This window comes from Triturus cristatus, chromosome 8 (assembly GCF_964204655.1).
Source record: "Triturus cristatus chromosome 8, aTriCri1.1, whole genome shotgun sequence".
NCBI classification, from domain to species: domain Eukaryota; kingdom Metazoa; phylum Chordata; class Amphibia; order Caudata; family Salamandridae; genus Triturus; species Triturus cristatus.
The window spans coordinates 88,584,734-88,609,460 of record NC_140591.1 but is presented as its reverse complement, the minus strand read 5'-3'; the positions used below and the strand labels follow the sequence as shown (position 1 = coordinate 88,609,460).

The 24,727-nt window shown below is 45.5% G+C and overlaps 1 protein-coding gene across 5 annotated transcripts in view; it reads left to right on the top strand.

The window, feature by feature from the left end:
- GRAMD1C (GRAM domain containing 1C) overlaps nucleotides 1–24,727 on the top strand; it is a 1,366,575-nt gene that overhangs the window by 360,234 nt on the left and 981,614 nt on the right. For all 5 annotated transcript variants that reach the window (XM_085621077.1, XM_085621075.1, XM_085621076.1 and 2 more), the window contains one exon: nucleotides 21,291–21,386. In XM_085621077.1, the coding sequence (XP_085477203.1) occupies nucleotides 21,291–21,386 (96 nt within the window). The remainder of the gene's footprint in view (nucleotides 1–21,290; nucleotides 21,387–24,727) is intronic.

Below are 24,727 nucleotides of genomic sequence, written 5' to 3'. Positions count from 1 at the left end.
AACAGAGGTTCAGGAGTTATGCGGCTGGCAAGTAGTGGGGCAAGTTGTGCCCAACAGGTACGAGTACAGGATATCCTTTGTGAGTTCCGCGTGACCACATCGTTCCTTTGTACACAGTAACTTCTCCAGTCGCTCGCCTCCAGTAGGGCTAACTGCTGACTGGGGGTCCTCGTAGACAGGGCTCTTGATGCAGCAGTCGTCTGTGCGGGGCAGTGTTATGTTATGTTAGCCGGATTTATAAAGCGCGACAGCTGCCTCGGCTGAGAGGCGTCCCGGCGCTAAGCAACGGCAGAGCGAAACAAGGAAAGGAAATAAAGAGGGCCTACAGGGAGGGGAACAAAAAGGTCTTAATAGCTTTCCTAAACTGGAGGAAATAAGTAAGCTCCCGAATGTGAACCGGCAGAGAGTTCCACAAAAAAGCTGCTCTATGCCGGAAGGAGCGTCCACCGGCACAAACTTTCCTGACCCGGGGAACCGTGACTAGACATTGTCCCATAGAACGAAGGGGTCGCCTAGGGATATACAGTGAGAGAAGATCAGATAAAATGCAAGGGGAGGCCAGCTTCAAAATTTTAAAGGCAAAGTGTGCCTTGAACTCAATGCGCCTAGCCACCAGCAGCCAATGTAGCCGTTGAATGGCACTAGTCACTGAGCAGGGTCTACGCAAGCCCAGGATGGATCTGACAGCCGCATTCTGGACTCTCTGAATCCTCTGTATCTCAGATTTGTTTACTCCTAAATACAGCGAGCAGGCGTAATCAAGCCTCGACAGAATCAAGGCCTGGACAACGGTCTGCCTTGTAGAGGCGTCAAAAAAGACCAGAATGGGCTTCAGACCACGAAGAAGACCAAAACAAGTGCCAGCCAGCACCTTCTTCGTCTGAACCGCATAGTTGAGTGAGCTGTCCATCCAAACCCCCAAGTTCTTTACTACCGGCTTAGGGGTAGGTGCCATACCCAAACTAGCAGGCCACCACAGGTCACTCCAGTACTCATGGTTCCCCCCCTCACTAACAAAACCTCAGACTTGTCAGAATTTAGCTGTAGATAGTTGTCGGTCATCCACTCGGCAACGGCAGAGAGGTCGCCCTGAAATTTTCTGGCGTCCTCCTCATAGTCGCTAGAGAGGGCCACCACCAACTGCGTGTCGTCAGCGTAGGAAACCATGGTCAGCCCCCTACTCCTTGCCACTTCCGCCAGAGGTTGAACGTAAAGATTGAAGAGCAGGGGGCTCAGGGACGAGCCCTGTGGGACCCCCTGACCAATAGGAAAAATGCCAGAGGCAAAAGGGGGGGGCGGTTACCTGAAAGGTCCTATCAGCCAAGAAGGAGGACAGCCAACCAAGAGCTGGCCCAGAGATCCTGGCCTCAGAGAGGCGCTTCAACAGGATGGCATGAGATACAGTATCGAACGCAGCACTGAGATCCAACAGGATCAGTGCCGACATCTACCCTGCATCCAAAGCCGCCCAGAGGTGTTCAGTGACGGCCAGAAGAGCAGACTCCGTACTGTGGCCGGGTCGGAAGCCATTTTGGGACACATCGAACCTCTGATGAGCTGTAAAAAAATCTGTGAGGAGAGAGGTAATGTATACCTCGGTGATTTTGGCAACCCAGGGAAGCAAAGAGATGGGGCGGAAGCTGTCGAGCTTCCGAGGGTCTAAAGAGGGTTTTTCGAGTAAAGGAAGGACCTTGGCCTGTTTCCAGGCCATAGGCACAACTGCCTCACGCAAAGATCCATTGATTACTTCTTCCAGAGGATGAATGATAGAAGGTAGAATTCTTTTAAATTGATCAGGCTTCAAGGGATCAGCCGGAGAACCTGATTTGACCTTATCGCAGAGTGTAAGAAGCACTACTCGGGTAATGGGAGGAAAAAATTCGAGAAACCCGTGATTGGAATTGCTAGAGGGCTCAGAAAGGCCTAGAGGGACCGTAGGAAAGTTATGATAGATAGCCTTGACTTTCTCAATGAAGAAATTAGCCAAATCTTCGCACTGTGTGTTGGAGAAGATCCCTGCGCCTACATCATTCTTCTGAGTCTTGAGCCCTGTCACTATTGAGAAGATGGTCTTAGCTGGTTTAGGGCTGACCCGAATCTGTTCGGAATAAAGGCAGCACGCTCGGCATGAAGGGCCCTATGATAGCGCTTTATAGCTGCGCGATAAAGTGCCTTAGAGGCTGGGTCAAAATCCCGACGCCAAGCTCTCTCCAACTTCTTACACTGCTTGCGCAGGCCAGCCAGTTTAGCATTATACCAAGGGTTGGGCTTCTTATCCCGGTTCCTAGTAGGCCTAGCAGGTATAAGAGCGTTCAGAGATTGCAGGATCCAATCCGAAAAGATGGGGTAAGCCTCATTCGGATCAGCCGGAAGGACCGGCAAGGTTGCTGCAAGATGGTTTTGGAAGTGCTCCCAGCTCAATTTATGCCAAGGACGCTTGATGGACGAGGTGTTTACTGGTTTACGTATTGGCCGGATGTCGTGGATCGCCATAGTGACTAGGTAATGGTCTGACCAGTCTATAGGGTCTGGGACAAAAACCTCAGAAGATAAAATATTTGTGAAAAAGTAGATGTCCGGCCACATGAGTGGGGCCGGGAACCCGTTGCACAAGCTGACAGGCCATAAGGTCTGCCAGGAACGATGCTATAGTCGGGTCAAGAACATTTTCCAGATGTAAATTGAGGTCGCCTATAATAGAAAAATTGGAGGCATTAACTGCTAAGGTACTAAGTACCTCAGGTAGGGTAGCGCGGAACTCTGTAGATGGACCTTGGGGGCGATAGATCAGTAATCCTGACATCGTATAATTAAAGTTGAAGGCTAATTTAAAAGAAGCGCACTCACAGTCAGCGACAGTCTGTTCAATAAAAGTGCAGGAGAACTTAGATTTAAAAATAACTGCAATTCCACCTCCTCTCCTGGGTCTGTTAAGGGAGTGCATCATGTAGCCTTCCGGGAGAGCAAGTACCTGCTCCGTCACTGTATCCTCCGAGAGCCAAGTCTCAGTAAGAAACCGAACATCAGGCGACCTGTACTCCAAGAGACAATAAACATCAATGAAGTGTTTAACTAGCGAACGACAGTTCAGCAAACAGACCCGCACCGAGGAACGGGGCGTGGAGTTGCTAGGTTTGCCCAGACCTACGGGTGAAAAGCTGCAGTGCATACATCCGAGTGAGCCTTCAGGGTCAACCGGCCGAGGCTGGGGGCATTTTACCGCCTGCTTCCCCATAGCACACAGCTCAGACCGGGAGTATACATACCTGGGTCTTAGCGGACTATCAGCAAGATCCACAACCGGCGCCGAACCGGCTCAGACGGGCTTGCCGGATACCTATCGTGTTTTTGAAGAGAGCAGTACTGCAACTGTTCTCCCTATTGGGTACTTCTTGCAAGGGCGGAATGATGGCAGGGAGGGTAGACACCTTGCAAAAACCAAAGGAAATGATGGACGGAGTGTTGAACATTGCAAGCACTCACCCCCAGTCAACTGATCTGGGTTTAATCCATCACCGTTCTTTAGCCCACTCTGCCACCCCATTTCAGACATGGCCAAATGCAAATCAGTCTGACCCAGCGCCTCATGGGAACAGTCCAGCCCGAACTGCCAAGCCATGTCTTCCTTGGACCGGAAACAAGCTTCCTAGGACCGGTTTCTGGCATTTCAGCCGTCGTTCAGCCAGGCTTGCTTGAATCCGGTGGCAAAGTGAGCAAGCGACTCACGTCTGAGCATACCCTGCCAACTTATGGCGAACAGGGTAGACACCTTGTCACCTTGGTCGCTTGGGAATGGTGGACTGGGAGCTGCAGGTTGATCTAATGCTGCTGTTTCTTGAATTTGTGATTTAAACATTTTCCTGTTGCGGTCCTGTATGGACGTTTTCCAATCCTGTACTTTAGTTATTGCTTGTTGAAGGTGAGAGATTAATTTGGGTGTGTCCCAAGTAAGCAGAAGTGAAGCTGGAGACGTGGCACAGCCAGCTAATTTTATCTGGCAAGATCTGATCTTTAAATGCATGCTCTAATAGGTGCAGAGATAGCCCTTATGGATAGCATGCAAAGGTGAAGAGTATTCCGTAGCACAGTCTTAGGACATATCCAGTATTTCGACCAGCTGGTCTCCAGAAGATGATACAGGCAATTTTGAAATATTGCATGTCTTATCTACCAATTTCTTTAAGAGCTTCCACCATTCTACTTTATCATGATGGGTAAGTCATTTTGAGGGGAAATTAACTGTAACTTTGTTTTAGTCAAGCAGGTGGACTTGTTTGTTCATCGTGGGCTCCTTACAAACTAAGGTGGTCATTAAAGTGGAGTAAGGATTGCCACTGACAGGCCATCAGTGACAGTCCACCCGAACTCCTGGACATCGGTCCGATTACAATACCGGTGGTCGCAGCGCTGAGGTCGGGGGTAAGACCACTGCCTCTGACAGGATTCAAGATCCTGTCGAGGTGGCGGTTGGACTCCTAGCCCTATAATGGATGCAGTGCCTGCGCAGGCACCGCAGCAGAGATTAGGATGTCCCTTTATGACTGCTTTTTCATGGTGGTCCCCCGCCATGTAAAGGCAGACGGAAACAGATTTTGGGGGCAAGCAGGGCCCCCATGGGCCACTGCTAAGTGGGGGGGGGGGCACATCTAGTGTCTCCCCACACATCAATGAACCGTGTGCGAGGCACCACAAGGTGTCTCGCACATGGTGTATGGATGTGCACAAAGTGCCTTTTTGTACTGCAGTGGAAAAAGGCATTTTACAACTGCCTGCACATCGGTCATACCCGAATACGGTGGACGGGACCTCCGACTCCTTGTCAGACTGTCTCCTGCCCAAAAAGATGGCAATCTGACCAACCGCCATCGTAATAGTCCCCTTAGTAGTGCAGATTAAGGTGATCTGTCTCTTATTCCTAAATTCAAAATATAGAAGTTCCAACATAAAGATGCAATAGTCCCAAAATGCACATTCAAAAATACCACCTCTATGGTGCTTTCATCATTCATCAATCTTGATTCACCATCTCAAGTTTGTTTTCTTAATGTGTTCTTTTTTTTAGGAAATGCTTGACAGAATAGGTTTATAGCATAATCCTTATTCATTCACCAAGCTCCATTCTGTTGATACTTTAAACAAAGTGTTTGCAGATTATTTAATCATATGCCCAGTGCATTTCGGACCTCAAGAATGGTCCATCATCAGGTTGAGCTCACTGCCAACTTGGCTGTACCACACAAAAAGGATCTCATTTCTCTGCTGCCACCTTTAAGATAAGTTGGCACACCGAGGTGGACATTAAGTCCATTGGACAGTGGTTGTCATATTTCTTTTGCCATACAGGTCCATTTCACCAAACCTGACAGAATGTCTACACATTCCTGGGCACTTTGACGAAGAGTGTCCTGGAGATCTTTGTAAACATTAGCAAGTTGATGGATGGCTGACTGTAATATATTGTACAATGCTTGTTAAAGAGTTATACTTTTAAAATCAATCTCTGTACTTTATTGAATGATTTAAAGAAGGCAGGGCAACAGCCAGATCACTAGGCCTTTAGTCTTTGGCTATTTTTTTGTGCCTTTCAAAAGCCACACCCCTTTTCCAGAGGCTTTTAGAAATGGCGCCAAGCACAAGTTCCTGACTAGAAGCTGAATCCTTTTATCTGCTTCCACAGAGGATGAGAGAAAGAGAGTTCCTTACAGCTCCTATCTACCTTTTCCTCTTTCCCAGCACCAGCAAGGAAGAAACAGTGACTCTGCTGTGAAAGAGCACACCATGCCAGTGGGAGGACGGGTGTTCCTTTTTCTACAGGCCTGGAAGTCTATTATTTTGGACAACTGAGTTGTTCAGGTCATAGCAGAGGGGTACACCATACCCTTCCGTCAGCATCCTCCTCAATGCCACCCCACCCGCGATCCCGAAGAACATAAGTGGGTCCTGCAGCAATTAGTGGCTGTCCTGCTGCAGAAAGGGGGAGTGGAGTTAGGGTCTGAGCAGGAAATTGGGTAAGGGGGTAATCACTGTACTTCCTGGTTCCCAAGAAGGACGGTGGTCTAATTCGGATCCTCGACCTCAGGTTCCTGAATTGACTCCTATGAAAAGGCAAATTCAGGATGCTGTTTCTGGCTCAGGTTTTACTCGCCCTGGACATTGACGACTGGATGGTGTCATTAGACCTGCAGGACAAATACTTTCATATCTGATTCTGATGACTCACAGGAAATATTTGCGCTTTGGGGTAGATTCTACCCATTACCAGTTCACAGTATTTCTTTTTGGATTGACCTCAGCACCTCAAGTATTCACAAAGGTGGTGACGACTCATCTCAGATGGTGGGGATTACTTTATTCCTGTACCTGGATACCTGGCTTATCAAGACAAGTTTGCTTGAGTTGGTGTACCATCGTCTCCTCTCGACAGCTTCACTGCTGTTTGACTTAGAATTTTTTATCATTTGTACCAACTCGCACCTTGAGCCCTCTCCACATCTCCTGTTCATTGGAGCAGTACTGGATACCATCATGCATTAGAACCTTGCCCTGCACAGAGGATCTGGGACATTCAAGACCGTTCCAATGTTAAAGGCGAGAGCTCTAGTACTGGTCCTGAATGGCCTATGATTGATCGGTCTGCTAGCTTCTTGCATCCTCCTCTTCACACATGTATGCTGTCACATAAGGGTTCTTCAGTTGTGCCTTTGCAGGCAGTGGTTCCAGCATCAAGGAGACTTGACAGAATCCATTGTGGTCTCCAGGAAAGCTGCAGTGGAGTTGAGCTGTTGAGGAAAAGATGACAGATGACTAGAGGAAGATTCTTCTATTTCCCTTCAATGGGACCACAGTAGTGACGAGCACTTCCACTTTCAGTTGGGGTACGCATCTTGAGGACCTTGAGATCGGGGGCCTTTGGTCTCCTGAAGAGCAGAGACTGCATCTCAGTCTGCTCAAATTGGTGGCTATCGGGTTGGCATTTAAGGCTTTCCTCCCTTCCTTTTGAGGTCAGTCGGTTCAGACCTTGACTAACAACATAACTGTGATGTTGTACTTGAAAAAACTGGAGGCAGTGGAGTCTCAAATTTTCTGTTGAGAAGCTCTGAGGCTCTGGACCTGGAAGCATCATCTTGGTCTCTGGATGGTGGCCAATCGCGTGCCAGGATCCTTGAACACCGAAGCTCGCAGCCAGATGCCTTTGCCCTTTTGGGCATACCTGAGGTGGATTTATTTGCCATTCAGAACAACACTCAGTACCTGAGATTCTGTGGCCTCCAGTATCTGTTTCAGAGAGGTGTGGGGAACATGTCAGTGATGCAGAAGTTTCCAATTTAATACTCCTTTTCTTTCATACCCTTGTTTCCTCGGATTCTGAGGAAGATTCACCACAACCATGCCCAAGTCATTCTCATCGTTCCTTAGTGGCCAAGAAGACTCCTCACTATGTCACCACAATGGAGCAGCCCCGCTTTATCTACTGCTCAGAATGTGTCTGTTATCCCAATCAGGAGGGCAGATTCTGCACCCCAATCGTCTAAGCCTACAACTTAATGCATGGGGATTAAATGGGCAATCTGAGAACTTTCAGCTATCACTGCAGGTGCTAGACAGGACATGATCTTTTCTGCACATTGTCCTTCTAGACAATCTGTTTATTAGGAGAGGTGTAACCTGTTTGTTTCTCAGTGCAACTGAATTTGGGGGTTGATCCTCTCATAGCATCCCTGTCTAATGTACTACAGTTTGCACTGTCCTTGGTTAAATGAGGCTGTGTGGTAGCTATGGTCAATGGGTATCTCAGGATTGTCAGCGTTCCTTTTTATACCGAATCAACCCTCCCTGTGAAAATCTTCAGTGGTTCTATGCTTTCTGAAAGGATTGACAATCATGTATCCTCCAATACCATTTGGCATGCCACAATGGGACTTTAACCTGGTTCTGACATTTCATAGGGACTCAGTTTGAGCTCCTACACAGTTGTGAGTTCAGGTTACTAACTCGCAACACAGGTGTCTTGGTGGCCATTACCTCAGCTTGTAATATTGGCAAGCTTCAAGCCCTTTCTGTTCATCTCCTATTCACATGCTTCTTCCGAGGCAAGTTGGTGCTGCAAAGTGAGGCTGCTTTCCTGCCAAAAGTGATGCCTCCATACTGTCTGGGAAAATCCAACATGTTACTGTCATTCTGTCCTTCTCCACATCTTTCTAAGGAAGATTAACAACTGCACAGGCTGGACCTTAGAAGATTGGTCAACTTCGGCAATCAACCGCAAAAAAAGGCATCAAATCTTATGACCAGCTAGCTCTTCATTTGTTATATTGATTGTAAAAAGGTAAAGGGGTTCAGAAACAGACAATCTGTAGATGGATTATCCTTTGTGGTAAAATGTACTGCACTTTGGCTAAGAAAGAACCGTCTTAAGGAATCAAGGCTCGTTCCTCCAGAGCCACATATTCCACAGCAGCCTGTGGCAGACATATGCAGGGTGGCTACTAGATCGTCTGCTCACACCTTTGCCAGACATTATTGTTTGGATTACAAAGTGAGAATTGACAGGCATTTTGTCCCTTCTGTACTCCTAGACTTCCTAGTCTAATCTTTTTCCACACCCTCGTCCTGCTGCATATTGCTTGGAAATCTATTCAAAGGCAAGGAATCTAAAAGTAGCAGTATCCACCAGAAGAAAAAGTTATTTACGTTCGGTAACAATCTTTCTGGTGGATAACCTTTTCTACTTGCATATTCCTTGCCCTTCCCCTACCAGTTCTGTGGTATGGTCTCTTCCTGCTAAAAGAATACCAATTTAGGAATCTGTACCCTGATTTGTTAATTTTACCAATGGGTTCACATGTGAGGGTGTGGATGAGTTCATGAAAGAAACCTGACAGACTCTGACCAAAGCCAGCTTTATGGCGACGACAATGGTCGCAATGGGGGAAAGCTTGCCTTATCTTACCATGGTAACTGATACAGGGACCTACACAATGCCAGTGACTTGGATACCTCACCTGATCCTGGGTTGGATTCTCCAGCAACAGAGGCAACCACTTCTTGTGCTACAGTGATCAGGAGGGCTGCTTAGGTCCTTGCCCTTCACCTCTCCACTATGGGGATAAAAACACATATATTGACAGTGATCCTACAACCTGGCCAGACACTGACAAAACCTCTTTTGCCTTTCAAAGGATCTCTCACTGATATACTGCTGGACACTTGGACTAAGCCATGTTCTGACCCCTTCAGTCAACTGATAGGTCCCGCACCTCCACAGACCTGCTCCAGGAGACCCAGACGTCGTAACACAGCCTACAACCCCTGAACGTCTCGTGGTACAGATGTCCACCAGGAGAGCGAACCCTGACTCCTTTCCAGTCATTCGGAGTCAAAATGGGTATACACATATAGCAAGTGTATTTTGGCTTCAGACAGCTTTGCTTTGAGGTTGGTTAACGAAAGCTGTTTACTAGGTTGCTACACCTACACACTATAAGACCTGGTGTATGAGATCTTACCTGCGGTCTCAGAATACTTCTGGGCTTTCTTAACTTAAACCATTCAAGAATGTTCGGATGCTCAAAATTGATAATCCACTTGGGCCTGGACACCACATGATTTCTCACCTGGACATGGGCAACATCCTACATTCAGGTCTTCCAAAATCCACTCTGGCCCCCCCTCAAAGCCACTGACAGTGCAGCAGCTCGGCTAGTCAAAGGGGAAACAAAATTAGACTACATTAAAGCCAGAATTGAACTTAAAATGGCTTGCATCACACACCAATCATTACATCTTGACCTCCCCAACAACCCGTATAGCTATGCACCTCTGAAAATGATAGAAACCCTTGAGATAAAACCAGCCTCCTACTGGATATTGGAAAAACCAAAAAGACAGATACTGAAACAGTAATTCTCCTCTCAAGCCGTAAGATTTTGGATTAATTTCCTATACAATAAAATTATGATCTCTCATCTCTCATCTCAACTTCAAATTCAGTAAAACATTCCTCTTAAAATTGCACCTAGCAATCTAAATACTGCAATACTTCTAAATATTGTGACTCTACCACATCACAGGCAGTTGTTATCGTTAATGTACTTGCTCTGTGTTTCTTGTGAAGTACTACTTTGGTGACGCGGATAGGTCTTCACTGTATGAGTACCTATAATAAATTGATAAATAATACAACATTGTAGAGAGTCATTCTCCACAATCTTTTGTGACCACAGAAGCAACTGATCCTAATAAATCCCACAGTTGTAAAACTTCCACCTGTTGTAGTGACATTGTAAAATGAACACTCATTTTCTATAAATACGTCAATAAAAAATACTAGTCTACTGTTGCTCCATCTCATTATTCTACTTTTTCACCATCAAGGCCTTGGGGATGACTCCACCTCAAGCCATACTTTTCCACTACAACCTTGATCCGTGCACCCTCCAGAGTCTCTCCCTGGCAATCGCTGAATGAGAGTAAGTGTATAACGGTCTAATTTGATTTTCCCACAATAATTACTATTCCCATAGTGTGGCTACAGGGGTCCCTAAAACCCTTCTTGGATGGGGCGTTGAAGACCCTACGTTGGGGTAAGATTGTGAGCTGGTCTTACAATTCTATAAAGAAAAGCTTTTTATGCCTCACTTGTGCAGTGTCACAATACTACATCAGCATGCAATGTTGCATGCTTACATTATATAACTTTACTTATGTCCCCTTTAAATTAAGACATATTAATAAACCATTTATGTATTCACAAGTATCTATGAACTGAGTTTTAGTTTAGAGATAGACACAGGTTACCCTATCAACAAGGCAGCTCTTAGTACAACATTGCCTTTCCAGGAACTCGTTTGTTCTTACTGAAAAACGAAGCAGACTCAGTTGAGCCAAAAGTCAGAAACTTGTCAACAACGGAAATAGTGGTGATGGGGGTAATAGTTCCCCTTATCACTACATTTTTCAATTTTTAATACCAAAGGGTACGTCCAATTAATAAATTAACTCTAGGATGCCACATTGGTTTTTAAAGTCACTATTCACACGGGCCCATTCTAACTTCGAAGTGCCTTCCTGTCTTCAGGTGTAGGCCCACTCTCCATCAAACTGGGTTTTTGGCCAGCGAGGGTTGTCCTATGATGAAGCATGACACCTGGTGGTGTGTGAGGACAACCTGTTACATTATTTTCTATGCCCAGCACTTCTATTAAGTAGTGGATACTGTAACGTAACATAATTGAATGTAAATCTCGGTTAGCTAAACTTGCGTGCATACATTAGGTTGGAGGCCAGCTCACCCTGGAAACCCCATACCCTCTAATTCCCTCCCCTGGATAACCCTGGGGATGTATGGTGACGTCTTATAAAAGCGTGCCACTTGATGGCACTGTTTGTCTAATTTTGTGAGGGGTACAACAACAGTTGGTTAATAATTAAATACGCATTAAAATCACTAAAACATGCCTCTCAAATCTATTGGAATAGCTTGGGTGGGATGTATTAGTCATTTTTAATGTGTATTAAAAAAGTCTGAATTGTCACGCTTGTATGAGTGTGATGATTGGTTGTGATGGTACTGTCACTGGCAGTGGGTGGTGCAGGCTACAGTGGCATTCTGGCAAGGGCCCTAACACTTATGTTTTTTTTCAAGTAATAGTGTGGTAAGGGAGTGTGAGGAATAGATGTGCAAGTAACATATTAAAGCCAGGATGACTTGGATGCCAACAATTGAACAAGGCTGACTCCAAGTATTTATTGCAATTTATTGAATTCATGGTTACTTTGAGGATTCTTATTCTCTATAGGAGTGTTTTCCAGAACCTGTTTCTCTGTATGTGGTAAAAGCACTGATAGGGTTTAGTAGGTGTGCATCACGTGTATAAGTAACTGAATTGTATTCCCCTGCTCAGTTCCGCCAATGTTATACCATATGGTCCATAGTCAAAAGCTTTTTTCAATGCATTTTGTACAGTACAGCCTTACTCTGGTCATGGGTCCACCCGCCATCCATTATCCATGCCACTGAATAATTGATGAAAACTTGTGTATGCCCTGGATTATCGTGGATACCTGACCCTACAATTCCCTTGACTTTGTTCCCTGATGAATCCAGCGGCCACAGTCTCGCCTGCCCTCTCTAAACGAGAAAAACAAATGAGATGGATACAATATTTAAATTATTTTCAGCAGGGGTTGGTGGGTTTTTTGGGTTGGTGTGTGTGTGTCTGTCTGTCTGTCTACCACTTACCTGATTTTTCTTTCACTTGCTTTTGCCATGTGCCTACAAATCCTGCCAGGATGCCTGCTCAAAGATTGCATATGTGCTGCTACTTCAAGATTGCTTATACCTCATTTAGTTAGAACTACTATGTATGTCTGCCTGCAAATTCAGTGTCACAAACCAAGGCACATCAACAGTTATTCTCTATTGGCTAATGGGGGTTAGTAACAACCTTTCAGTCCAGTTTGTTTCATTGTGAATATCTTGAGTCTTTTGTGTGCACTGTGCAAAGTGAAATCTTGTGTGGCTACCAATAGATACCCCCTTGCCCAGAAACCTCAAAGAGTTTACTGGTCAAAATTGCATACATATATTCATGTAGATGTAGTTTTAGGCTTCAGAGGCTGCAGCCTCCTTTTTGATGAAATGCAAGTTGTTCATATACCGGTAAAGAGCAAGGTCAAGGAAGACCAACAGCAGACTTTATCACATCCCACTGACTTAGTGATATGCAACTTTAACATTTGAGGATCTCCCACAAACAACACCTTTGCCACATAGAACAACTTAATTTGACTGCAAAATGTTTGTTGCATGTTCAGGTGTGGAACTGCCTAATGCACCAATGTTGGTGGTTTAGCTCTCTCCTCTATCATATTGCAGAAAAGTATTTACAAGCTGAAATCCGTCTTGCAGAATAATTCAGCAAAAGTGTCAAATTAAAACCTGCTGGTCTCAGAAAAAACCCAACCCTTCTTCTTCCTCACAAGAGGGATCACTTCTCAGAAAGTGGAGAATCTGCATCCCTCTAAAAGCGTGTTTATGGAGTTTTAGCACATGAACCAGAAATTAATTGTGGCTCTACCATAGAACTTGGCAAAATAACCACAACCCTTGATATAAAGAGTATCTGATAGATTCCTTAACTTAGAATACCCCCAGGCCTGAGACTGGACCCAGAAATCCCTCACAGCAGCACCTCTGTGCGCCAGGGGACGGCGCCTTACGACCCCGCCCTGACGTCGTCAACGTACGTGACGTCAGCGAGGTCCTATAAGTCCATCCCGGCACGCTGACGTTAGTTTCCTTCTTTTCCGCGTGCAACGCGGATCCGGAGTGAGCTCCTCTGGCCTGTTTTCAGGCCTCATCTTCGACGCTTCGCGTCGAGCACAGTGTGCGATGCCTTGGGCTTTAAATCTTGTACTTCCTGTTCGCGGCAAATGTCCGTGACGGACCCGCATCTTATTTGTATGTGGTGTCTGGGCGAGCACCAGGACTCCACGGACTGTGACACCTGCCAGCGTTTGAAACCGAAGTCTCGGCGGGAGCGCGGTATGAAGCTTCTCTCGGCACGGCTGTCCTGGTCAGAGTCGTCTCGCCTCCCGGCCTCGTCGTTGACTGCAGGTCCCTCCTCTGTTCAGTTCTGCCGTCAATCGCCTTATGGGGTCCGGGGTCGTCGTTCTCCGCTTGGTAAGTCAAGGAGCTTTTCGCCTAGGTCTTCAACCTCTCCTTCTGTCGTCAGGGGCGCTGGTTCCCGGAACTTTCTGAACGTGCGCTCCCGACGGTCGCCCCCCCTTTATCCACCCTTTCCAGGTGTGGGGGCAACTCGGGCCCAAATGGAGGCCTATGCTACGGCTTTGCAGGCCTCCCTTTGGTCCTCTCCCGTTCCTGGGGCATCCTTGAGACCGCTGCTTCTTGTGGGGTCTCCGACGGCCTCGCCGGCAGGTTCGTCCCCGGTGTCAGTTGAGCCCTTGCCTCCCAGGAATGTCGGAGATGTGGTGGCGTTAGGGCGCGGCCCAGCTGGGTCTCCCTCTTCAGCCCATGGTGCCTTAGCTGCGCCGCAAAGCCCCGCGGGGCTCCCTGTGGCGCCGCAGGTGGTTACCGGTGCTCATAGCCCTGACTTAAGCACGCCCCAGCCTTCCGGACAGGCGGCCGCCTGTCCGGAGCTGGGGTCGGCGCCATTCCAGCGCCGGAGGCTCGCCTCGGTGGCTCTGCCTCCGCTCCTTTCTTCGGAATCGGAGCCTGTTCTGGATGAGGCAGAGCCGGCGCCAGGTCGGCGTAGAAAGATTGCCTCGCCGGCCCCGGCGCTCTCTCCTTCTGAGGGGGAGTTTGTCATAGTTTCGGCGCCGGACGGTGCCGACTCGACACTGGATGCTGCCCAGTCGGCGTCTGACGAGGCACATTCGGCGCCGACATGCATCGTTTTGGCGTCTGGTCGACGCCAGGTTCTGGACCCTTCTATGGAGGCCTCTGGAGAGAGTTCGGCGATGCCCTCCCGCCTGGCGTCACCGGAGTTAGTGTTGCCAGTGCCCCCCTTGGAATTTGTGTAGCCTCCTCAGGAGCTTCCAGCTCCGGCAGGCTGTTCACCTCCCCAGGAGCCCCGTCAGGATCCTCACTCTTCCGTGGGGCTTCCTTCTTTGGAGCATTGGGCGCACCCTCAGTGTCTTTAGAGGGTCAGTTTACAACCCTCCCCCACTGATGAGCTGTTTTCCCCTCCACGGAGGGCTACCGAGGCTGGTGTGGCTTTTTTGAGGGTGGTCTCTTTGGCTACCCGCATTTTGAATATGCAACCCCCCTCTGCCCCTTTGTCTGTGGACCCCTTGCTTGAGGTCCTCCATCGTGGATCTGGTCATATGGAGCCACTTTTGCCTTTTGAGGCTTCCCTTTATGATGCCCTCTTGGGAACCTGGGTCCGGCCTGCATCAGGTGACCCGGTGGCTCGTTCAGTTTTGCACTGCCACTGTCCGGCTCCACATGATCCGGCCTGTCTTTTTGTGCACCCTGATGCGCAGGGGTTCGTGTTGCAGACTGCCTTTCCGTCTCTGCCCTCTCCAATGCTTCCTCCCTCTCGGGAGTCCAGGTGGCTTGAGTCATGGGGTAAGAACGTCTTTGCATCCAGTAGTACTGCCCTACGGTCCTTAAATACAGTATGTGTTTTGACTCTGGCTACTTCTGCCCTGTGGGACTCTGCAGAGTCTTTGCATACTGCCACCTCTGAAGGTGCTCGCGTTGATCTTCTTCACCTCATCCGGGATGGTCGCGACCTTGCCGAATTCACAATCTGCTCAGCTTTGGATACTGCAGATTCTTTGGGCCGAGCCATGGCGAGCTCTGTTGCCTTCAGGCGTCACGCTTGGTTGCGAGATGGCGTCTTCCCTGACAATATCCGGGAGAGACTGGTTTACTTACCCTATGATGGGGTTTTGCTCTTTGATGCTCACGCCGAATCGGCGGTTTGCCGGCTCCTGGCCGGTCTTCATCCTCCCACTTAGGCCCTTTCAGCCTATCTTCGATGGTACTTTTTCATTTCGCATCCATAGATGTGCTCTGTGTTTACCATGGACAGTGAGCCTTGCGTCTTCTTTTTTCTGTGGTCAAGGGTGGCTTACCCTTTTAATGGCATCCCTTGGATGCGTTTTTGCTTTCAGATACCTGTTGGCCTTTTGTGACCTTGTTCCACAGGTTGCTGTGTCTTCTGACTGTGGTATACTGTCGTATTCAGCCGGTGCCTTGGCTCGGTGATGTTCTTACAGCTCAGAACTCCGCTCCCGGGTAGGGTTTGTTGCTGCGCTCTTTGGCCTGGCTTCTTGCCCTAAGAGGTGTCCCCCGTTGTTTGGGGTATACATACTTCATGTGGGGTACTTGTACGCTATTATATAGCCGTTCTTATCTCACCTGGGCCTGAGGGTCATGTGGGCTCCATGCGTCGCGTGGTGGTCCATTGTGCAGTGTTCTCTGTTTTTCCCTGGTGCCATCTGCTTTTGCCATGGTCATCTACCTCCTTTGGAGGTTTCATGGTGTCCTCTTCCAAACGGCTCCTACCTGCCCTTACTGTTCTAGGTATGGTCCGGTATATACATGTTCATGCTCCTGGCCCGTTCTGTCTCTACCTAATTGTATGTTTATACATTTATGTCTACATGCCGGTTGCCTTGATATCCTCTTCCTACGTCACCACCTCTTGTCCAGGCTGTGACGTCTGGACCAATATCTCCATGTGTGGGGGGGCTTTTCTGAGTTGTTGCAAGTTGGCCATGGGTTCCTCCTTGCTTCTGCTTAGTGGAGTGGTTTTCCAAATTGACATATGCTCCCTTTTTGTTTGACGCTGTATGTGTCTTTCTGGGGTGTTGGTCTTGGATTCTGCGATTTTTGCCACCTTTCGTTACCGTGGTGTTTTTGGCCTCTTCCTTCGGATATGCCTACTCTTGTTGCAGCTACGCCTGCGGGACAGTTCTTTTGATGGCAGTGGTCATTGATTACTGTCTAGTTTATGTTGTGGGTTGTTTCTCACTGTGGCCTCATGCTACCCGGTCGGGCACACTTCTGTTCCTGTGTGCCCCACTTTGAGGTCTCTTTGGCCGGCAAAATATTCTACCTGCTTTGGCGGGTCAGAAATTGGTGCTTTTGTCCCTCCTTACCCCTTTTGGGGTTGGGTGTGCGATTAACATGCTTCTTATCCTGCTGGTTCTTCCCTTACGCATTGCTCAGGTTCTGGCTCTTGCCTTTGGGCTCTTGCCACTGGCTCCTTCGGCTTCCTTCTATAGGCTAGTCTGTTAGGCACTGGTTACATCTCTTCGAGTTCTTTTCCAGCTTGGGTCGATGCACTTATCGTGCTGGTGTAGGGCTCATGCCATTCTACCTGTCATTTTTTTATGCGGGTATGGTGTGGTGCCATTCTGGCATGTTTTTCGGATTTCTTCTATCCTGTGACTTCTGCTCTTCGTGCTGCTGGGGTTGCTGTCGGGCTGTTCTGCCACAGCCCCCCCCCCCCCCTTATCCGTCACTCTGTTGCTGGATCAGATGCTTGGCGCTTTCTGTTGTCCTGTCACAGACCCGCCTCCCTTGGGGTATTGCTGTGGTATCTATTCTAAGTTAAGGAATCTGCGGCTAGATGTCTCTATCAGATGTACGAGTTACATACCTTTAGTAACGATGTATCTGGTAGAGACGTTGTCTAGCCGCAGATTCCTTAACGGCCGCCCGGCCTCCCCGTTCTGTGAGGACCTTGTCTGGTGGTGTTTTCCCCTGACCTCTTCAGTTACCTTTGGGTTCTCGCTCAAAGGGGTTCCCCTGGGTGTTTTCATGTACAGTTCGCCTCTGCTGGGGGGCTTTTTTCTGGTGCCTTTGATTCACGAGGGGGTTCGTTTTTCTCTTCAGTTCCCTTCCCTTTAGTCTGCTCTGCTACCTCGGGGTCCTGGTCTCCTCGTGGTCATCCTCCTTGAGGGTCTGTTGTTTTTTCTGTGTTCCATTCTTAGTGGACGCCACAGTTCCACCTGGCACTATTAGCCTATTTCTCCTTGTCGAGATGTTCTTCCCTTGTTGCACTCGGGAAGGGGCTTCCGCTTCGCTTCTGGGGCTCTTTCTCACGGCTTCCACTTATAAGTGTAGGTAGTGTCTATTCTGTCTTTCAGGTGGTGTCTTCCATCCTCCTCCTTTCTTCACAGGTTTTTCATCCATCGCACACTGTTCCCGTTCTTCACAGTTTCTGGTTCGTGGCTCCGCATTGTGCCTCGGACAAGTTTCTCCGAAGAAAACTGATGTCAGTGCGCCGGGAGGGACTTATATGACCTCGCTGATGTCACGTACGTGGACGTCAAGGCGGGGTTGTGTGGCGCCATTACCCCGGCGCGCAGAGGTGCTGCTACGAGGGATTTCCATGTCCAGTCTCACGCCTGGGGGTATTCTAAGTTAAGGAATCTGCAGCTAGACAACATCTCTACCAGATACATCGTTACCGAAGGTAAGTAACTCGTACGTTAATATTATTCTACCTATTAATCTTTAATTTGCTCATACCAGTACCATATTGAAGTTCGCCATTTGGCTTGATTTATCCTACAAACATATTCTTGCTGAGTCATTTTTTGAGCAAAGCAAACAGGTACTAGGAATAATCTGAAGGAAAAGTAGGACTATATGTGTTTTCACATCAAGGGAGACAAAGTCCGCGCTTCAAAGATATTGCTAACCTGCTTTCTCCGTGAATGTAAAAATATGGAAATGTGAACTAACTGCGATGGGGTATTTAACTGTCTCAATACTTGTCCTAATTTGATTTTCACTACTTTGAAACTTTCATTTCCGGAACTAAAGAATAAAGTCTTCTTCTCATGATACAGTTGCTTGCTGTATGATGGAAACTGCCCTAATAGAGAATGTCAAACTAAATGAGATGGCATTCATTTTTTCATACTTGAGACTGTGGGTGGTGGCTAGTCAGCAGTATTTTCTTTATGCTATATTTTAAAGATATTTTTGAATCTTATGTGATGATGCCGAGTGACACAACACAAAGAGGAAAATTAATCTCTTTTTAGATACTTTTTGGTTCCCAAGAAAAACCAGAAGGGAGAGATTCTCAAACTAAGCCGTGCCAACAAGTGGAACAAGAATTAAAAGTTTAGTATGTTAGTTCTGAAGATATATTGAGAACTTATGAACAGAAACTGGATGTGTTATGTCGATCTAAAGGGTATTTAGTTTCCCATACCAATAGCATACCAATAGCAGTAAAGCACTCAGGATTCTGGGATTCTTAATAGCCAAATCTCATCATCACTACAGAGTTCTACCTTTTGGTCTGAAATCGGCCCCTTTGCCATGAAAACTGTATCTAAATGCATTGCTGTGGTGGCTGCCAACCGACAATGGAGACAAATCTACATCTATCTCTACTTGCATGACTGAATGATAAAGTCATGGTTTGGTCATCAGGAGCAGTTGGAATTAAAACCATAGTCCACTTATTACTATGCTTAGGCTTATGTATCAACTTTTTGACTGCATAGAAGCACCTGAAAAAGATTGTCCTTTTGAGGAAAGAATGCGTATCATTTTGCAGAAGGGTCACTTATTGCTGCAGACCCCACATCCAACGACTAAACATATTTTATTTCTGCTAATAATAATAATGCATTTTTCCAGACCGAGTGCATGCCCAGTGGGAAAATGAGTGGATAAACAAGCTAGTCCTCCCGACACAAGCCAAACAATTTCCAATGATAATGTTTGAGGAGTTCTTCAATAATATTTGGACAGAACAAATCCGTTATTTAATTACAGCCCTCTCGAACTGGTATGGTTTCATCAAGGCTAACTAAAGCCAGTTGCCTAGTTTAATGCATTGCTGTTTGTTATCAATTATCTAACAAGTCTTTCCCTGGGAAACCTAAAGCTCACTTTATATGAGGTAAAGCAGCTTCTTCTGCCTGGATAAGGAATGTATCTCGGACCACAATGTGTAAGGCAGCCACATAAAGAGCATTATTGCTTGGATGAGGATTCAAGAGCTAACACTTTGAAAGGTGAATTAAGTAATGTATTGCCATTTGTATTTTTGTAGACAACTGCAGATTGGGGATTTGGATGCTATCCTATTCTCCGTTTGACTAGCAATAAAAATCCTATGATGCAGAAAGAAATGTTACTTATAATCCTAGTTCTGCATCATAGGAATCCTCAATGAAGGCATAATCACACTCTCCCTCCTCCCCAGTTTTAAGTATTACTATTAGCATTTTCAGTTATCATTCATTACTTATTGCCACTCAAAATGAAGTGGGGTTGTGAGGCAAACTGCCTGTACAATGCATGCTGGTAAAGGGAACCTACTGACTTCCTAACTAAACAATGCAGGTTTTCTTCAGCTTCTAAACATTTGACCTAGCAGCCACATTTTTCTTTATTTTTTCATATTCTCGGAGTGTTGGTTACAGGTTAGTTTAGATAGTGTAGCCCATTCTTTTGAGTTAGGTGCTGCAATGGGTCTTACTGCTATAAAGAAGACTTTTTTCTACGTGAGACAAAACATGGTTAAGCTGTTGTCGGGATTCTGCTCATGCACAGAACTATGCGCAGGAAACCAGGACCTCAGTGAATTGTGGTGTACCAAAAACTCACCTCAGAACCCAGAACCCCTATCCGACCAGCATCAGTGTCCCATTCGTTATCCGTATTCTATCGGAGCTCCCAATGTATAGACAGCCCAGAACAAGCGACTTAGAGTACTCTCAGGAATGGTGGGAATCAGAAATACATGTTCGTTATTATTCTCATATCAGTCCACAACAAGAGTAATCAGAGACACTGTAGAGTTTAAAATGTTTATTTTACAAACTACGTGTCCTAAGATGCAGTACTTTGGCTAACATAAGCAGACAAATGATAAAAATTAAAACCATCAGCATTGTTACAATACTATAGAAAATGAAGGGAGAAATCATATTATAAATGACAGTGGAATACAGCCACCTTCCCTTCACTAGTAAGCTAATATTATTAGACTAATAGAAGGTTTCTAGGCTTGAATGGGGAACCCCATACCGTAAAGATCAGCTTAGTTGAATCACATCACAGGATCAGCTTGGCTCTGCTCCTGGGAAAGTTCTTCTCCAGAATGTGTGTGTAAAGCATGCAGACTGCAATATTAAAAGCACTCGACTTTCAGGTATTTGCAGCTGTGTGCGTGTTATGGCTAAATAGTGGGCCGATCAACCTGAACTCAAAAACATGCATTGTCTGGCGACCCAGACTGTTTCTTTACACAATGTTCAGACCAAGGTCGCAGCGCACGTCTAGGGATGTGAACAGCAGACAGTTCTCATGTGAAGAAAAGGCAAACCAGCAGTTTTCAAATAATAACATGTATCTGCAGTGTCGTGTGCAAAAGCAGCAAAAGTGGCAAGATGGCTTTCTAACATCTAACGCGCTTATGCTAACATAGCAATGTATGTGTCTAAATCGCCGCCTTCACTACAAAGCTAGTTTGTCTTAATAATTATAGAAGTATCACCAGACTTAAGACATTGAGGTGCCTACCTTCAACTACAGATAAACTATGCTATATTCAGAAGAAATAGTTTTCCAGGGTCCCTCAGATGGGTGGGAATATTCTATTTTTATGACTTTAGTGAAGTTTCTGTACAATGTAGAACTAGAACTAGGATCACAGGTAAGTCACATTTCCTTGTTATTGAATTCACTGCTTTAAAAACTTTTTGAATTATTTTTCATTCATAGTCTGAAAACGATGGTCTCCTAAAGTGTGTGATTGATCTCTCTGATTCTTTTATTTTAGATTGCTTTTCCTTTGAAAGATATCACCACCATGACTAAAGAGAAGACAGCTAGGCTTATTCCTAATGCCATCCAGATAGTTACGGAAAACGATAAGGTACCTCATTTACGTATTTGTCAGGTTTAATTGTCTCCTAATAAAAAGTGAATACACCCTTAGCCACATTAAAAGAAGGCTCATTTAAAGAGGAACCGGCCTTACAATTTTGTCAGATTGTTAGTGTACTTGCAGACAAGTTTTACATGCACTAAAGCCAAACTTTGATTTTTATCCAGTCTCAAAGTCTCAATTTGGTTCATTCTAAATATGTGTTTTTTTCATATTACTTTAATGGGTTTTCTGATTATAAGCACTCCCGTTTCATGAAATCCAGTATGTAGAAATCTGATACTCGCTAAACTTTTCTCAGGATTTTGCCATGTATTTATACTCATTATTGATCAGGCTGCTGTCAGTGTGATTTTCTCAAATCATGTGACACATTAGCAATTTTCTTTTACCCCAAAAGGGCCAGTGTTTGAGCACTTCGTTTTGGTGTATTTAATCTTTGCACATATGTACGCACTGAGCACACTTCTACTATTCAATAATGAGATCTATATAGATTTGAATTCACTCAATATAAGAAATTCAAAATACGTGGACATCATAACAATTCATTTGAAATGTCATCAATGATGTCATCAGTGAAGTCACTGACCATGTCATAAGTGATGTAATATTTGCGGTCATAAGCTGTGCATGGCGGGCGCATAACTCATAGTTAGCTCAGGTAACTATAATTGCTGAATTTCTGTGGTTTTGTACATGTGAAATCTGAGCCTAACTATAACGTCCCTGTAACCTTTGTTTCTTTCCTTGAATTTCTAAGGTTTTTTAAAAATTCTATTTCCTAACTATAGCGTCCCTGTAACATTTGTTTTTTTCTCAGTTAATTTCTAAGGTGTTTTTTAAATTCTATTTCCTAACTGTAACCTTTGAGAGTGGGTGTATGAGTGACTGTATAGGTAAGTGACTTGGTGTGTGAGTGGCTGTATGGTTTGGTGACTGGGTGTGTGAGTGGGTATATGGGTCTGTGAGTGGGTGTGAGAGTATCTGTGTGGGTGTATCTTTATGGGAATTATCATGGGAAGCAAACTTTATTTGCCCCCCTCTTCTTTTTTCTCGGCCCCTGCTTGACCGATCACCCGTAAACTATCAATGCACAACTAGATAAAGTGAGGCACTTTTTTGGGAAACGTTCGTGAAGATTCGTCTTACAGCACCAAAGTTATATCCAAGTAAAAAGAAACGGTTTTCCTATGGAAACTAGGTCCTAATTATAACTACGTACTAGCGACTGTCAGTAGGTAATCTATATATCATTGCCTGTCGGGGCCGGTGCACAACACAGTTCACTTCACAAAAACCCTGAATATTATCTCCAGCAGTCCTCCTTTCGCAAAGAAAAATTATGTCACATGATCATAGTCTTTCATTCATTTTATTAAGAAAGGACAGCCGTCCCACCAGCGTATTTCAAACTTCCAGGCTTTGCTCACTGTGACAATCGCATGCCCTGCCACAATTTTTTATCTCCAAGTACAATACCTGGGAACTAAAGTGACTCATGATCCTAGACTCAGGGCAGTGTTCAGGCGAGTACCCTGTTTCACCACAATATTTATACAAATCACATTTGGTATATATTTCTTTTATTTTCTTCCATATAATTAAGAAAATGAATGCATGCAGACAATTATTGCATATAATGAATTAAAGTAATAATTCATCATCTTTCTCCCCTTTCATACACTTGTTTTGTCATTGTGAATAGTATGTACCACCATACCTCATTTTAAAAGTGCAGTTGTGCGAACCAAATGTTTGAAGTGAAATTGTTTCATTGTAATTCGATACCATATCACCCAAGTAGGCTAACTAGGACAATGTTTTTTCTTTGTGTATATTCTATAACATTGTTGGATTGTTTTTCTATGATATTTATATGCTAGTGAAAAAACAATATATACTTTTTTACTGACATACCTTTGGCACACTTGGGCGTAATGTTTGCTGGGTATATTGTAGAACATTGTTAAATAGTATATCTATGATACATATATGGTATTTGAATATCAGATATTTTTACTTCAATTATGTTATATATGGAGATTTATATAACTTTGGGGCACAAAGACCTAAATCAGTTTGCTTTGTATTATTTTCCCACTTATGGTTACCCGGGATTGATCTGGACCAGCAAGCGAGCTAATTGGATGTGCCTAGAGTTTTGTTTCAGCCGCCCCTAACAAGCATGTAAGATTGTTAATGTGCCATAAGTGAATGAAATTTTCACTTTTCTGGGTTCCATTATGTTTTCTTAAGCCCACAGTAGGTTTCAGATTTTCCATTTTTTACCCACAGTCACGTTCTCCAATATTGGATCTTTCCTAGATTCACATGCTTGAATCATTCCCCGTCGTAGAAGTGGGAGTCCTTCACTACCATAGTAAAACAGTACGGAATAGTACCGTAGGCTATAATGGCAATGCAAAGTCAGTTTAATAGCCTATGTATGTACCTTTTTGAAAAAAGGACCACACTTGAATTATAACCAGTCGGACCGACAGCACTATCTAAAGCACCCTCAACAGAGGGCGAGTCCCTTAGATTTTCTACCGCATGTTGCGTGAAGGCAGTCTCCCCGATCTCCTCATTTTTTTCCAGTATATTCCAACTTTTATACATCTACAATGTCTGAGTCTTCCAAGAAAGGCCTCTTCAGATACTGCTAGTTCCGTGGGAAGAAAAGGCTGCACATGGATGATCCACACAAAGACAAACTCTATTGCCTCTTGAGCAGAAGAGAGGGAGGCTACTTATCTGGCTAGAGAATAAAAAATGTAAAAAAATCCAGCTCTTTTGAAGAGCACAGTGATTCACCTGCAAGACCTCACAAAAGGTCAAGATCCTCTGACCATGACGCTTCTGAGGAGAGTAGAAAGGCCTTGAAAGTACATCATAAGGACCCTCTGAGAAAGGAGAAACTTAAGCTCATCTGCACAGGGGCGGCCTCCTCCCAACCCTCTACTCTGTCTGTGAAAAAGGGAAGTAAAAACATTCTCCCTCATCAGAACCATCGAAGACAGAAAATCCTCTCAAAACACCATTGACTCTGATATTGATGACGATGTCGACCGTCACCACTCTCTCGTCCACGAGGCGATCATAGTCAAGAAGATGGACTGCAGCTATTAATGCTCCCATTCCGTCGACCAAGGTGATCTCATTCGCTAAGTCACTGTCAACGATGGAATTCACCTCAACTACACCACCGACAAAGACACCGTTGAGTAAGTCACCGTCGACAGGCATGCCAGTCGACAATGGCGCATTTGATAGCAACATTATCTACTGCAGCACCACCAACGATGGCACCATCAACAAAAGAATTC